This window comes from Erpetoichthys calabaricus, chromosome 1 (genome assembly GCF_900747795.2).
Source record: "Erpetoichthys calabaricus chromosome 1, fErpCal1.3, whole genome shotgun sequence".
In the NCBI taxonomy this organism is placed as follows: domain Eukaryota; kingdom Metazoa; phylum Chordata; class Cladistia; order Polypteriformes; family Polypteridae; genus Erpetoichthys; species Erpetoichthys calabaricus.
The window spans coordinates 208,407,210-208,424,084 of NC_041394.2; the positions used below are offsets into that span (position 1 = coordinate 208,407,210).

The following is a 16,875-nucleotide window of genomic DNA, read 5'->3' on the forward strand; positions in this document are numbered from 1 at the left end:
CTTTGAACTATATACCTGGTATGAAAACAAGCAATAGAAATAAATGTTGTAGATGATGACGGCTTCACAGAAGTACATTTCAGTTATATAAGAGACACACAAGGTATCTAAATTAGACAACTCTTGGCATAACTCTAGTCTAGACTGATGAGGGTTGGAGAGCTATCACATATTAATATTGTCTTGATATATTATGTCTGCCCTTCAGTTCTTTATCTAAAACCTAATGCAATTTTGTGCAATGCACATTTTTCTTAATGTATTCCAAAGCACAGTTTAAACGATTATGACCCTGCAACTGGTTGATGTTCTCCCCATATGAATTATGTAAAATTTGCTGTTTTATTGACTATTAACTTCTAGAATTAAATATAATGCTGAGAAATACCATTAACAAAAAACTTTGCATTAGTATTTAATAAAAAAAAACCTTTACAGCTCTGGGTTTTGGTGTATAGGTCTCTAAAAACTATAAACAAGCGAGTGATTTTTTTGGCAATTCATGTGTGTAGCACAGTCTGGCATTTGCCAGGTTTGGTTGGTATAGCTAACGACAGTGTTTTTTATGTTTTTTGCAGGAAAAGAATTTGACTGGACCACCCAGAGTAATATGGTTTCGTCCTGTGACACTGGCAGGCTGGGATTTAGCTTTAAACTTCAGGTCATTTTCCTGATAATAAAATATCATTTTTGGAGAGTATGGTAGAGCAGTGGTTAATGCTACTATATCATAATTCTATCTTCTTGGGTTAAAAATTTACACCCATTTTCAGTCTGAATGGAGGATGCAGGTTCTCTCTCATCTGTGTAAAGTTCTTTTTTCTTCTGACATCCCAAAGACAGGAATATTGACTATAAGTGAGGGTGAATTTGAATGGGCATGGCATTGGACCAGGACATCATTCCTTGCACCTGATGGTGTCAGGTGTTTAAGTCCTGGGAACCTTTATTTAAATTATGGAAGGTTAGAAATAGTTATGGCATTGTTATGATATACTTTATTATTTTCACCCTAACAATTACTACTGTAAAAAATGACTCTACTTTATTCAATCATTTTTGCCATTAATTTTGAAAATGTGAACAAGCCTCTCTAATGTTTGGTTCCATTGTGTTTGAGGACATGAATGGTGATAGCTGGATAATGACTAGTAAATACCTACCCTAGTACAACACATAAACCTGAATATTTTATTTTGGTCTCATCTTAGCAAAATATCTTTTGCCACTGAATTACTAAATAATGTAGAAATCTCATAAAATTCTTTCCCATTTCCAGTACAGTGATGATTTATTTCTTACACCCATGTTACCTAGGTCATGTGTATGCTCTAATCAGGATATTGTTGACACACTGTTACTCAACCATGCTCCGGAGCTGTTGTTAATGTTAGATTTTTTTTTATATCCCTCTCCTGACTAAGACTACTTTTAACTACCTTACTCCTAGGTGATTCTGAAAACTCCTTGGTGTTCATATTTCCTTGTAACTTACAATTTGACAGATACTACAAACAGAGGGATGTTTATTTTGCAAGACATACTAATTCATATTGAGCCACTTTAGAGTTTCCAATTAACTTAACATGCACGAGTATCAAAAAAAATCCAACCCCGACAAGCGGAAAATGTGCAAACTTCATACAAACCGTGACAGTGCTGGAATCAAACCCAGGTCCCTGTAGCTGTCAAATAGAAATGCTAACACCACGCCACTATGAAACCCAGTCTTTGATTTTTTAAGGTCAGTAATCTCAGACTATCAAAATGATTTTATGTTTACTAATGCATCTATTCCATTTTTTGAACATATTAATGTATTTGTTTATTTACATGTTAAAAGTATTCATCCGATTTATTTTATGCATAACAGTAATTAGGAAGAAATTACAAAAAACAAAAAAAATTGTAAGTAAAACTTTGCATGACATTGTTAACTTGATTAAGATGAAAACTCATACCAACTATAAAAGATTTCCTAAACATGACTCAGAATTCCTTTCACAAAATAAGGTTAACTACAAATAATAAATGTACTACAGGACTTTCAAATTATTAGATAAATAGCATCTTATATAGTGCTATCTACTGTTTTGTGTCTTTATGGTCAGGTTCTGGTTTACCTTTACTATGACCAGGAAAAAGAGGAAAGTAAAAGAATCAATAAAGTATATTTTAAAATATAGTTGAGCAATTGTAGAAGTCATTTTAGTTATTTTAAATCACTTATAAACTTTTCCTGATTCATTCCTTATAGCTGTCACTTATCTTTGTCTCAGAAATACTAAACCCCACCACACACATACAATTTCACCCCCAAGTAACTCATAGGAACAGTTTATTTAAAAAGAAAAAAAAATCCACTGGAATTGGTCAAATGTGTCAAAATTGGTTTCCACTGAAAGCTATTTTTATTTTAATTTAATTATAAAACGAAGCTTAATACTTCTTACCTATTGAGCTCATCCACTGATTGGTTTATTCAAGTCTTGCATTTCAGAATCAGAAAACTTTATTAATCCTGAAGGAAATTACTTATGTTACAACTTAACAACAGACAAGGGACATGTTACACTAAGAGCACGTATAAAAGTAATCATGTAAATATAAATAAAGTATAATAAATGTAAGTATCAAAGTAAAGTACAGAGTGTTGCACCTTAAGTTAATGTTGCACATTTTGAGAATAAGGTTATTCTCATATGAAGAGCAGACAATTTATTGCACAAGAACAGATAGTATGTTGCCCATTTCAAGTACTTGAAAAAATGTACCTGGATATCCAATAAAGAAAAACGGTAATAGCTTAAAGTGTGGGTGAGTGACCGGAAAAGGAGTTATAGAGTCTGATGGCTGTGGGAAGGAAGGATTTCCTGTGACGTTCAGTGGAGCACTTGATGCTAGTCAGTCTACTGCTGAAAACGCTCCTCTGTCCAACCACAACATTATGAAGTGGGTGATTAGCATTTTCAATAATAGACCGAAGCCTAGACAACATTCTCTGATCTGCCACAGTTTCCAAGCTGTCCAGTTTCTCTCCTACCACAGAGGCAGCTTTCTGAACTAGTTTGTTTAAAAGTTTGAAACGTTTTGTAGTTTTTTTGCTTAATATCTAACAAACATATACAATATTTTCATATACAGTATATTTGTATGGAAGTCTATAAGGATACCTCAGGATGGTTTAAAAGTGGCTAATGATTTATTTCTGTTTAAGGAAAAAAAATGAATAACTTTATATTTAATAAGAAAATAGTTGCCCTTTATAGCCTATTTCTTTAAAACTGAACATATTTAATTAACATTATAGTAAAAGGTCTATAAACAACATAGGAATTTGGTAAATTGTAAAACAGTTGAATAAAAATTATTAGTCTTTGCAGAAGTGTCCCAGGTACAGTATATGGTGCTATATGTGGAGTGAAAAATCCCAGACTGAACAGAAAGAGATTTATGTATTGCTGTAGTCTTTTGCCAAAGTAAGATAGAAGGTGTTGTATATTCTACTCTAGACAAGGCCCCAAAAGTCCCCAAGCAATTATTTCCTGTTTCAAAGTCTTTCAAAGGACAATTTGCAGTTTCACATCTATAGAAACCACACACTGTACATCATATGGAATTAAATATTCTTCAACAAAATCTTTTCCATCACACACTGTAAAATGTACAAATTAGAACTGCTGAAGTGTTATAATTGAACAAAAAGTATTTACAAATTACATTAAAAAAATTCTGAATATCTTTTTATTAGAATGCAGGCTCCAACTAGTCAAATCATAAGCTTGCATGTTCCTGAGACAAAAATTATAACAAATGGATTAAAGTCTGGTATGAATATGCCAGGATAAATCAGGCAAGGAGGGATTGTAAAGCGCACACTGTGGGTTACATTGATACACGGTTCTCTTACAGTTACTGTATGTAGTAGCGTTTTCAACATCATGTAATCTATCTTGAAATGTTGCTTCGATTACTACCTAACTTTAATTTAATATTTTTTGCTGCTGGAGTATGTGAATTTCCCCTTGGGATTAATAAAGTATCTATCTATCTATCTATCTAATGCTTATTTACTTTGTAGAACACAATATGACAGTATCATTATGAAAAATATGATACAATACTATCAACCGTTTCTCACCTTTTTGACCAGCCTTAAAGCACCTCAAATTTGGATAAGACTATTTTTAACATCCCAGTGACACTCATTTAAGATAATTTTGTGCTTTGACACATGAAGCTGAAAAATGGCAATATAAAAAATAAATGCTGGGCTGGCAAACATCTGAAACTGAAAATACAAACAACAATCAAGATTTTACAGGTGACAAAACTACATAAAAATCCTAATACTAAAGCACATAGATAAAGTTATGCCTCACAACTAATATAGTATCAAATATAAAATATTTCTTCTTTCTTGATGTTGTAGTCATATTCTGAGGAAACAATTGTGACATATCTTATATAGAGTATACCTGCAATTAGTATACATTATAGAACTTTTAGTGTTCAACATGCAATGAATAACAGGTAACATAAGAAAAATAACCATCACATATTGCACTATACCTACTGTGAATTAAAATGTAAGAACTATAAAGAAGATAAAGGCATAAATAACTGAGTCATCAAATATGGGTTTACAGCAACAGACAATTCATGAATGCTGAACTAATCTGTGCACGAGCACCAATGAAAGCATCCAAGATTTTTTTCAGAAAGAAAGCATGCAAGTATCAAGCCTAAGCCCATTTATTTTATCTGAAAATCCTAAGGACATTTGCCATCTCTGGGAAGAATAAAAACCAGAATCCTGGTTAAAGTAAATCTGACCAGATCCAAGTACTGTATACTGTATGAGGTTATGTAGCCTAACAAAACAGTAAAACCATTTGCTTTAGTGATGAAAACAATGATGTGCTCTGCCAAGCTTCACCTAATTGATTTACCTTGATACTACGGTAGTAAATTCAAAGCTCCGTGGGCAAAGGGCAATACAGAATCATAGCTATATGCTGGCATGGGAAAAACTAACTCAGTCCCATGTAACTCCACTTTATAGCTTGTCTTGGTAAATTGTGTATTAGTCTCCAAACTACTTACCAACAAAGCAACAGCTTGCAATATTTCCGTAAATTTAAAATGCATCACAAAATGATTTCTGAAGCATTTGAATAGGATATACCTTATTCAAATAAGAAAAAATAAATTTCCTGAGATGTCCCTCAATTTCAGTCAATCTCTTTTCATTCTACATATGGCAATGTCAACAATTTGGTAGTTTTCACAATACAGGCAAGATTTTTCATTCTCTGTTTGCACTTCTTACATCAATTTAAGCGTATAAAAGGTACAAAAATCTTCACTCCTCTCAATTCATGTCTGCTTGGCATATACTGGTATATTCAGGGTTCTAACTGAAATAATACAGCTTAATAAGTGGCAGTCACAGACAGCATAGGATGAGGGCACACATAGAGTTACATATTGACTGCTGAGGGCTGTTATGTGTGCTCCACTTTAGGTGACAAAGACACATCAAAGCCCATCCCCTAACCTTCTGGTGCCCGCCTTGTAGGCATCTTCAAATTACTGAAAAAAGTATTCTGTATAAATTATCTCACGAGAAAGACATGCTTATACATCTCACTGAAATGAGTGTCATACAAAGCAAGGGGCTCCAGACATGTCCACACAGTAGGTGGTTCAACAGATGTGCAGTCCTGGGAGCTGGTTACTGTATTTGAGTCATAAGAATGCAAAATGGCTTCTCTTAATTTCATATTAGACAGCTATAATAATGGAACTAAACAGAAATAAATTATATCCTGTGACACTGCGGGAGACCCAGATGAACTGTTGGAACGCATACTTTTATGGTAGGTTGTGAAATATGAAAAAGTCATTTATATGTACAGCATATGCTTTCTTTAACATTCATTTGTTTTAAGTTTCAGTTATGGTGTAGCCGGTCACTGTCTCAAAGGATGAGTCAACAAATACAGAGCCAGGTGGGTTCCACACTTGCATTAAAGTCAGCAACTACTGATTCTAGGCTTCATTAATACATTAAATGAAATATAAGTTAATTAAGCAGCTTTCAATTTAACTGAATGATGACACTGGGACAGTCATGATTTAACAAAAACCTGTTTCACTCTTGCAATACATTTTTTCTAAACATTATCATCAATCTAGTTACTAGAAAGAGACATATGGCTCACCTTATTCTGCATCAAAATGATCGCTTTAAATTCTGTAGGTCCATGGAGGGTGACCAAGTTAATGATGATATCAGCAAAATCAGTGTTTTACCTTTAAAGGCCACATAATCGATGATCTCTTAACTTCTGTAAAATTATCACTATAATATCCCTAGAGTATCATTCTACAGCTCTTTCATATTCACATTACAAACTTTTGAAATATAATTTAATCATAACCTGTTTTTCTCTAAAGACATGCCAATTACTCAAAATCATATACAGTAAGCACATTCTACTGCAGTAAGTAGAAAATGTTCACCCTCATTAAAGGAATACTCCACCCAAAAATTATATTATTTTTAAATGTTTACTTACCCCACATACTTTGCAGTGATGAATGAAAAAATTTGGAATCTGATGTTTTCTTCAAAATGAAGGTAATAAAATGTATGCTTCAACATAACTGAATGTATGAAAAAATCTCATGCTACTCATGTTGCAAAATCCACATAAAGTCATCTAGTCAAATACTCAAAACGTACAAAACATGTGCATTTTTCACTAAGGAATAGTTAAACCAGTCACTCCATTAAAACAAAATTAGCCCACAACCAAGAATCCTCTAACATGAGGTTGTACTATTAAATTAAAGACCCACCTCAAACCCCCTAATACATTGGACAAGAGTACTGTCTTCATTTCAAAATAAGCAGAGTGTGACACACTGGCTTAAGGATCTGGGCTGGTAACTTGAAGTGGCAGAAGGAATGCTACTCTGTTTGGCTCTTGAGCAAGGCCCTTCACCTGCAACTGCTCCAGGGGCGCTGTACAAATAGCTGACCCTGCGCTCTCACCCCAAAACTCCATGTGTCTCTGGAGAATAAGATGGGGTATACAAAAAATGGCAAATTTCTTACACAATAAATTTAATATGATGAATAAAAAAAATCAAATAAAAAAAGGATGACCAAAAGCATGACCCTGTGTGAAAGGGTTATTATGAAGTAAGTAACATTTAAAAAATATATATATTCTTGCGTAGAGTATTCCATTAAAATAAGGCACACGTCTTATTTTTTTTTTCACAACCCAAATATAAACATTTCTTTTTGACACTTAATACTATAGGACCATGCAATTTCTTTGATTGTTTAAAGCAACTTAAGAGTATATTAATCTTGCCCCTAGCTAATATGCATAGTCTTTTGACATTCTGTAAACACTTAAGCAAAGATATAGCATTTTTCACAATCAGGATCAAGTAAACAATATAAAACCTTTGCAAATCTGACTTCACAAAAGGTTATGTTAACATCAGGCAATGATGCATAAATACATCTAAATTAAAACAATCTATACCAACATTGTGAGTGTTGACAAATACTCAGGGGCTATTAGAAAAGAGATTTTTTTAAATTTTATTTATAGGTCTTAAAGTAACAAATGAAAAATCCATCCATTTCAAATATCTGCTTTTTCTACTACATTCATAAAATACATTTTTAAGGACAATATTGTTATTCCTTCATTATGGACACAATCTGAATATAAAACACTGGTTTAAGTTTGACGAAAGACCCTTCTTACATATGAAATCGATAATTTAGAACATGAAACTACAGTTGCTTTCAGTGAAACTGAACTATGCTGAGTATGTTTTAAAAATAAAGGGAAATGCCATGATAGGTGTTTTGTAAAGGTGGGCTTCCCCCAGGGTCATGCGGCATTGACTTGAGACTCCAATTGATCCAATGTAAATCCGTGTAGCCATGCATGCCGGTGTACTCTTTGACAAGATTCTCATTCTATACATAAGTCGTTTCCTAGTAGACTCTAGCTTGCTGTGAGAAAGAAAGGTCTGCATAAAAAATGAAGGGACAATACACCTTTCAAACTAGTACATACACAGTGCCATACGATGCACATGCCTGTAGTTTTTGCAAGTCTGTTTACCACTTTAAGATGTTATCCTGAGAGTTTAGGTTAGGGTTTTTTTTCTTCAACCCGTATCACCACTATTCCTAAAATGTAATAAAATGCTTTCAGAATGCACCTTAAAACCCAATAAAACTCTGAAATAATACTTAATAAAAAAAAATCCTTTAAATCATGTCCTTAATAAAATGTATTATAAAATAATTTTCAAAAACAGATTAAGATTCCCATATTAAGATTTTAAGAATCAAATTTAAAATTTGGATAAAAGAAAAGTACATAAAAAGGGTATTAAAATACTTTAAATATTTACCAATAGGTACTAAAATCATAATTGCAAAAGGGGGAACTAAAAGATAAAAGATGGGACCCAAAGGACAACTGTTAACCTTAGGGAATCAAATATAAAATAGTTCTTAAGATTAGGGTTATAAATAATGGGGTAAGGGAACATAAGAACACAGGATGCAAGGCAGGAAACAAACCCCAGGCAGGGCACCAGCCCACCGCTGGGCACACACACACACACACACCAAGCACACACTAGGGACAATTTAGGATCGCCAATGCACCTAACCTGCATGTCTTTGGATTGTGGGAGGAAACCAGAGCACCCAGAGGAAATCCACGCAGACACGGGGAGAACATGTAAACTCCACGCAGGGAGGACCTGGGAAGCGAACCCAGGTCTCCTTACTGTGAGGCAGCAATGCTACTGCTGCGCCACCGTGCAGCCCTAGAATACATTAACTTCAAAACAAACATAAACTGGGTAATACATATGTAAAACATGATGTTTATTCTTAAACCAACATGAAATGGCAGAATTAGTCTAGATTTATAGCCTAATAATATTTACATGTCTACATCAGAAAAAAAGGAAGTCCGCTATTCTTGTAAAAAGTAATTGCTCTTTCATCACTCTTATCAATATAGGACAGAGTTGCTCTCAACACATTTTGACAACACATTTGGTGCCACTGAAATCACTTAACAGTATGCTGTTATATTTAGAAATGAGTAGAGACATTCAATGGATTACATAATTTCATGCAAATTCAGAAAAAATGCTTTGCTGATACTCTAAACATAGTCGATGTTAACTGTTCCAGCCCACAAATCTACATAGAGAAATACACAGATTATGTTGCAATGTCACTGACTGAGGAGATTTAGAAGCATAAATCATAATAAAAAGATGAACAAACTTCAATGGAAAAAACTTATGAAAGAATGTCAGTGTCTTCATCTGTGCAGTCACCTGCAGGATCAAAAAGAAGCATCTCTTTCCAAGTTCCCTCTCTTTATAAAATAGCATAAATGTGATCTCCTCTGCCTGGTCTGGCTGTTGCTATCACTACAGATCAGGGAACAGAAACCACTAAGAGGGGACACAATGAGCACCAAAATAGGCCATTGTCCAGATCCAGCTCTTCTCCCTCATTGATACAGTAACCCATTAGGCAAAACTGTTTCCCTCTTCATAAGTGTCTGAGTGACTGTGTGACGCAAAATGGGGGAAATATGAAAGTATGACCCACAATATTAAAATGTACGGAGCAGGGCAGTTGTGCCTCAGCTCACACATCTATTAGATGACAATAAAGAGAAATAACAATAAAAACTGCTCTTTGTGCTCGCCGTAGTCGTCAGGGTCATCTTTGTATTATCTTGGCTTCAATAATACTGTACAATAGCTTTTATCTAGTGCTATTTACTGTAAATACCACACCAATTCATTTTGCTGGTTTATTGAATAGTGTTATTCAATGATTGTTCTGACACGATGGCACACTCAGTTTCAAGAACCAAAGGTACTTGTATATGTATTTATGTTTTTCAATGTATGGTCTTCAAGACAAAATGCTTTTAAACTGATTATATTTATGGAGTTTTTTCTTCATGTTATCTAAAACTTTTCACTCACCACTGTAACTAATATACCTGCTAGAGGTTATGAGAGGTGGCATTATTTGGCAATGATACTCACGAAATGCAACAAGTGGCAGCAATGGTGAGCTAACATTAAATGAATCTGTAAAGAAACTAGTGAACTGAATGTTGAACTAGTAAATGAGTGCCCTATTCCTGAGAAACCACCATAGCCATGCATCTCTTAATGAACCTTTATTTATTTATAACAAATAAAGCAAATTAGATCACATTAATGGAAAGGATTATATAATTTCACAATTTACATTCATTAAAGTCACGAAGGAAACCACAACTTTGACAACAAAAATAAAAAACTTAGAGCAGCACATAACCACATATAAAATAAAAAAACAACAAAAATGACATAAAATCTTCGGTTATTAAAAACTTATATAAATATAATTTTGATGGAATTAAAAGACATCATAGTAGCACAGTGGTTAATGCTACTCCTTAACAGTTTCAGAGTCCTGGGTTTAAATTCTTGTCCACAAAATGGCAATGGACTTGTTTCTCCCACTTTTTGTAGAGAAGAGGGATTCGGTTTCATTCCACATCCCATAGATATACTGCAGATGAGGTTGATTGGTAACTGTGAATCAGAAAGTATATGGGCTTATGACTGAAAGTGTTCAATAATGGGCGAGTGTCCTCTCCAGGCTTGGATGCAGTCTTGAACCCAATGCAGACACATGGCAGAATTAAAAGACAATAATTAAACAACTATTAGAATCTATGTCCTATTAAATTAAGTTTTATTTACTTGGTTTAAAATCGCCATCATTTTTAAAAATGGCATACGGAAATTATGTGAGGGATCTCTAAGAAGTTTAAAAACTAACTAAAAACTCGGGATTAGAGTGACAAAGGAGCTCTTACTGATCCCGATCGATAATTTAGTCGTTGAAATGTGAAATCCCTGAAGCAGTCTGAAGGCTTGTGTACATTGTTATGGATTGAAAAACTGTAATCCTAAAATTCAAACCTGAATGTTGAATGAGCTGGTAAAAACTTTACTGCAACTAAAAAAAATCTAACGAAACGGGAACAAGTGACAGAGAAAACATCACGAATTCAATGCTTAATGTTTCATGCAGGTTCTTTTTCATCCATTCATTTTACGACTCGGAGTCGCAGCCGGATCCCATCTAGGCAGCCTTTAACGGAGAAATAAATTTTATTCTAGACGGGCATGGAAGGGCCCAATCAGGTACACACACGCATAGTCAATGCCACCTTCCCAGTTTTGAGTGGGTGTGTGCGTGGGTGTATGCCCTGCAATGCACTGGCGCATCGTCCACGATCGATTCCTGCCATGTGTCCAAGGCTGCGTAGATTTGATCCGGCCGGCCGGCTGCAACTCTACTGGATTAGCGACTTTAAGAAATGCTATGTATGTGTTCGATTAAACTAGCACTCAGAATAATAGTAAAAGATTGCCATTTACTTACAAAACACCCTAAGAAGAAACAATATTGAGAATGTAAATAATGATGACTGATACTCATAAAAGCAAAAAAAAAAAAATAAACGGCAATAAAAAAGAAATTTCATTTGCACTTTCCGCAAAGCTGCAATTTACTTGATAGAGAAAAAATGTAATCGTACCAATTGCATGCTGTAGTTAATTTTGGCAACAGTACTGCAACTGAAGAACTGAAAGCTCTCAATGCCTTGAAAAACGTAGTCGGTTTGTGTTACGCGTTATGTTATGTATCACAAAGTTTTCAGTCGTTGCGCAGCTTGCGTTCATTCAGGCACCTGGCTTAATTACTTAACGCTGTGTTTTCAAAAGCCTGTGAGACAGCTCCCAATGTATTGAAACCAACCACCCACCCGCTAACCCCCACCATTTGCACAGAATTGGAAAGAACCTGATCGATACGCGCAAACACCCAGCTGTGATTCTGCCACTATTGACAGAGGGGCGCCGGGTGTTTGTAGATCTCTGAAAATACAAACATCTGTGATCGATGTTCAACGGGTAAAGAAAATAAACCGATTTAAATGATGCGCTATGCAATCTATAATACTCGGGTTTAAAGAGAGAAAGACTAAAATTTGAACTAAAAATACCAACAAACTGATTCGACTGAAATGTGTACAGTGAACCCTGCTGTCTGCCCGTCAGTCCAGAGATGCGTTTTGCACAGCGCTTGCTAACAGAGGCGCTAAAGCTGAGGAGGGACTAAGAAACTGGCAGCGTCAGGGAGATTATCCAACGGCGCCTAATATCACATCACATCGAAAACGGTGAATCCAAATGATGGCATTTCATTCCAAAGGTGAACACAAGTTACACATATGGTGCACATGACAAAAACTAGCAGATATACAGCGCAAAAAAAGACAGTATTCTACTACAGTAAACAAGTACACACGCGTACAGCTTCACAGTGTTGCACGACAGTGTATTTTCTGGAGTCTTGTTATTATTTTAAATCAGCGTGATCCAAAATCAAGAGAAGATCAATGAAACACCGAAGGCAAACTCGCAATTTTCGAGGTTGCTATGGTGCAAGTCTCTCTAACCAGCTTCAATTAGATCAAAATCCACAAAATGTCACAAGATGGATAGATGAGTAAAGTTTTCCCTTAAAACCATCACCAATAGTGTCCATCCTCTGTGTTCTATTACCTTCAAAGAGGCACACGTTGCATAACACAGTTTTAACAATTCCCCTCTTACAAAATAATTTAAAAAAACAAAAGCGCATAGCGCACGCAGGTAGCGGCAGAATGACATGCAGGGCAACAACTCGCCATTTACACAGTGTATATAAGCAGTCTTTAAATGTACGCATAAACGTATAGATGCAGCTGACTGCTTCGATTTTATTTTCAGCCTTGGCTAATATGTTTAAATTGAGATGCCATCGTTGCTTCACATCGCTGCACACGTAGAGTCCCAGTCCCCCCTCTCACTTTCACAACTCAATTTGCCATGTATTATTTGCATGCCGTAACGATACACATGCAAAGGGGGGCAATAATCAAGTCAAAATAATTATTGTCTTACCGACGCCGTATTTCTCATGCTCTGTTGGCATCCACATTTTGTCACAATTGTAGCATCTGATCACAAAAAACCAGGTAAGACAGCAGCATCCAGAAAATTGTGCGCGACACTACTATTTTCAATTGATACTCCCTCCTACTCAGAAGTCATTGTTCTGATTACAGCCGAGCTTCTCTCCGCGAAAGTGCAGCGCTTTACCAGACAGACAGAAAGAAAGCGCGGAGAATTCTGGGGCATGTAGTCACTTTGTCAACGAGGTGTAAACAGAAGCATAGCACTTGGATTCCCAACAACGATTGCGAAGCCACGCGACTTGGGCTGCGCCCAATCAACGGGATGTCTTTTGTGGCGCGTCATATATTACGCGACTAGAAGATGTCAAGCATGGCCACAGTTTCTGGTCTGCAATATACTAAAGGTACAACAATTATTGTGTATCAGGGGGTTGTAAAATGATTTCAGTGAAGTCGATTCGTTGTTACTTAATTTGTTTTATGCTAATAAAAAATATGCGTTATTCTCACTTTGATAGTATGGGTGCGTCTGTGGTTATGGGACACTTAATGAAGTTTAAGCTTTGAAAATTGTTGTTGATTTGGTAGTTACGTGATGTTTAAGCACTTTTTCACTAGTTATTTAAATGCTAACGTTATGGGTAAATACGTATGAAAATGTTTACTTTCCACAAGGTACCAATGCATTAACTCTCAGTCCTGTTCATGCTGACAAATGGTTCTGAGTTTACAATGAATAGTTTTGATTGCATCTCAACCAGAGCAAATTGCTCCGCTGTTGTATTGGACTACTACATCCCGTACAGTTTTTTTGTTGTTTTAAACTTTGAAGTATGTTCTGTACTTTCTTGAATGCTACTTTAGAACAGCCGTGGTTTTAAAGGTTTCTGACAATGTAGACACTTGCATGGGCAGACGGACGTAGTATTAAAAATATCCTCAGCGGCGAATTAATTTATCATTCATTCTTGTGCTTGATGTTGCCAAGTGAATCGTTTTATTTTTAAATTTAATGCGTTTGTGTAGACCAAAACACAATAGTGTCTTTGCTGTATTTCACGCAATTCCAGAACAAAAAGCAGTCTAATCGCAGTGAAAACCAATTATGCATGTCCAGCAGTTACGGAAACCCAGACCTGATTAAGATCAAACACTTTGTCTGAAGAGTAGGGATTTAAAATTAATATATATATTATGTAACAACAATTGTTAAAAGCTACCAGACATCTTACATTATTGTTGTAATATGTAACAAACACAAGGTCTGCCCTCATATCAAGTGAAATTAAGGATTTTACATTGCCAGTGATAGAATTATATAAGTAATCTTGATATATAGATGAAAATCCATCCATCCATCCATTGTCCAACCCGCTGAATCCGAACACAGGGTCACGGGGGTCTGCTGGAGCCAATCCCAGCCAACACAGGGCACAAGGCAGGAACCAATCCCAGGCAAGGTGCCAACCCACCACAGGACACACACAAACACACCCACACACTACGGCCAATTTAGAATCGCCAATCCACCTAACCTGCATGTCTTTGGACTGTGGGAGGAAACCGGAGCGCCCGGAGAAAACCCATGCAGACAAGGGGAGAACATGCAAACTCCACGCAGGGAGGACCCGGGAAGCGAACCCAGGTCCCCAGATCTCCCAACTGCGAGGCAGCAGCGCTACCCACTGCGCCACCGTGCCGCCCATAGATGAAAATAGTACACTAAATTCTAGCCAGCATGGGGTTATGAGAGAAAATCCTGTCAACCCAGTCTTTTAGATTTTTTTTTTTGAATAGGCAACTGAAATTGTTGACTTAAAAAAACATATGGCATTATTTACTTAGACTTTCAATAAGCCTTTGATATGGTCCCACACAAAATATTAATTATTGAACTCGAAGCTGTATGCATCAGGAGTAACCTTCATAACTGTATTTCAAGTTGGGTAACTGTTAAAAGACAAAGAGTACATTTAAGAGGAAAATGTTCCACACGGAGTGAGGTAATTAGTGGGGTCCCTCAAGGGTCTGTTCTTGGACCGTTACTTTTTCTAATTTATATTAATGACATTGATTACGGAAGTTAGTAAACTTGTGAAATTTGTAGCCAACACTAAAATGGGAATAATGGCAGACACTGAGTAGGCAGTAAAAAGAATTCATAAAGAACAGCTTCAGAACTGGGTGGACACTTGGAAAATACAGTTTAATGTAGAAAAGTGCAAAGTACTACATGTGGGCAAAAGGAATATCATTTATAAATACAAAATGGGAGATACTGTGATACTTGAAGCAACCACTGAAAAGTATTTAAAAGTGTGTGTTAACACAATTTTCATCTTCTAAGCAATATATAGAAACAATTAAAAGTGCAAATAAAATGTTAGGATATATTGTAAAAACTGTTGAATATAAATCAAGGGATGCACTGCTTAGATTATATAATGCACTTGTGAGACCACATCTGGAGTATTGTGTGCAATTCAGGTCACTGCACTGCAGAAAAGATATAGCAGCACTTTGACCTTTTCAGTAAAGAGCAACCAAGTGCATTCCAGGACTTAAGGGCAGACTAAGAGAATTAAGTTTTAGTTTTAAGCAGAGAAGATTGCGTGAGGGCCTATTTCAGATCTTCAAAATCTTCCTAGCCATTGATAAAGCAAATCAAGCAGAATTCTTTAAGCTTAAGCTTAAGTGTGAATCACATACTCAACACCAGTGGAAAGGTAGTTAAGACTGAAGCTAGAATGCACTTCTTTATGCAAAGAGTTGTAGGAATCTGGGACAAACTGCAAAAACATGTAGCTGAAGCAGAAACCTTAACAACCTTTTAAGAAATATCTGGATGAAACATTGGGACATCTTAGGTATTAGCTAAAAAAAAAGCTTGATGGACTGAATAGTCTCCTCTTGTTTGAGAAATTGCTTACATTCCCAGGCAGAGAACTCTTGTTTTTATGTTTTCACACATCATATAATTACTTTTTGGGTCTAAGGACTGTTAGAGAGAAGCTTAAAAGAAATATAAGAAGAGTGGGAGCCACAAAACTAATTTTATACTTCTCAGGTATTGCATATTGAAGCAGGAGAATATTAAAAGGTTAACTTGCAGTGTTAGATGTCTAGATGTGAGTAAGTGTTGGTGTATGTATTTATGTTCCTTGCAATGGACTGGTTCATGTTTTTTTCCCCTATGTTTTTCTCTTAGCTAGTAGTACTCTTCAACTCCTCACATCCCAGAATTTAATTAAGCAGTTTTTGACTTTTTTATTTTGCTGATGGTCCTTTGAAGCTGTGGCTGGATTTACACTTTGTGGTGGATGACAGGTTGGTTGATGTGAAGAAACTGAATGGGGTGTCCACAAGTATGAAGTGTGATAATTTATAGATTACAAGGAAACACTTGTGAAAGGTTTAATATTTTATCCACAAGCTTTGAAAAAGAAAGAGAGACATGGGATTTAAACATTGTTACAGATGGCATCATCCAGCACAACTTCTGAGACTGCACCATATAACTAGGTTGTAACCTAAATGGTGGCACCAGCTAAAATACAAGTGATTGTTGCCTTATTTACAAAATATGATGATAAAATAACAACTACCAAATCAAAAGGAAAGTAGAAAATGAAGGTGAAACTGAGTTTTCCAAGATTCCAAACTTCAGTAAAAATATAATTAAATTATTTAATAAAGGTTTTGAAAACTTTACAAATTGCAATGTCGTATCAGTAGGTAAAAACAAACCCACAGAGTATAGTAT

General features: G+C 35.7%; 2 protein-coding genes across 2 annotated transcripts in view; one reads left to right on the forward strand and one right to left on the reverse strand.

Moving 5' to 3' along the window:
• LOC114658995 (dedicator of cytokinesis protein 4) overlaps nucleotides 1-13,287 on the reverse strand; it is a 432,716-nt gene extending 419,429 nt beyond the window's left edge. The window contains 1 exon segment of the mRNA XM_051928746.1: nucleotides 13,099-13,287. Coding sequence (XP_051784706.1) covers nucleotides 13,099-13,135 — 37 coding nt within the window. The 5' untranslated portion in view covers nucleotides 13,136-13,287.
• Nucleotides 13,288-13,374: 87 nt separating this feature from the next.
• Nucleotides 13,375-16,875, forward strand: part of znf277 (zinc finger protein 277) — a 127,410-nt gene continuing 123,909 nt past the window's right edge. The window contains exon 1 of the mRNA XM_051928751.1: nucleotides 13,375-13,516. Within this exon, the coding sequence (XP_051784711.1) occupies nucleotides 13,474-13,516 (43 nt within the window). The 5' untranslated portion in view covers nucleotides 13,375-13,473. The remainder of the gene's footprint in view (nucleotides 13,517-16,875) is intronic.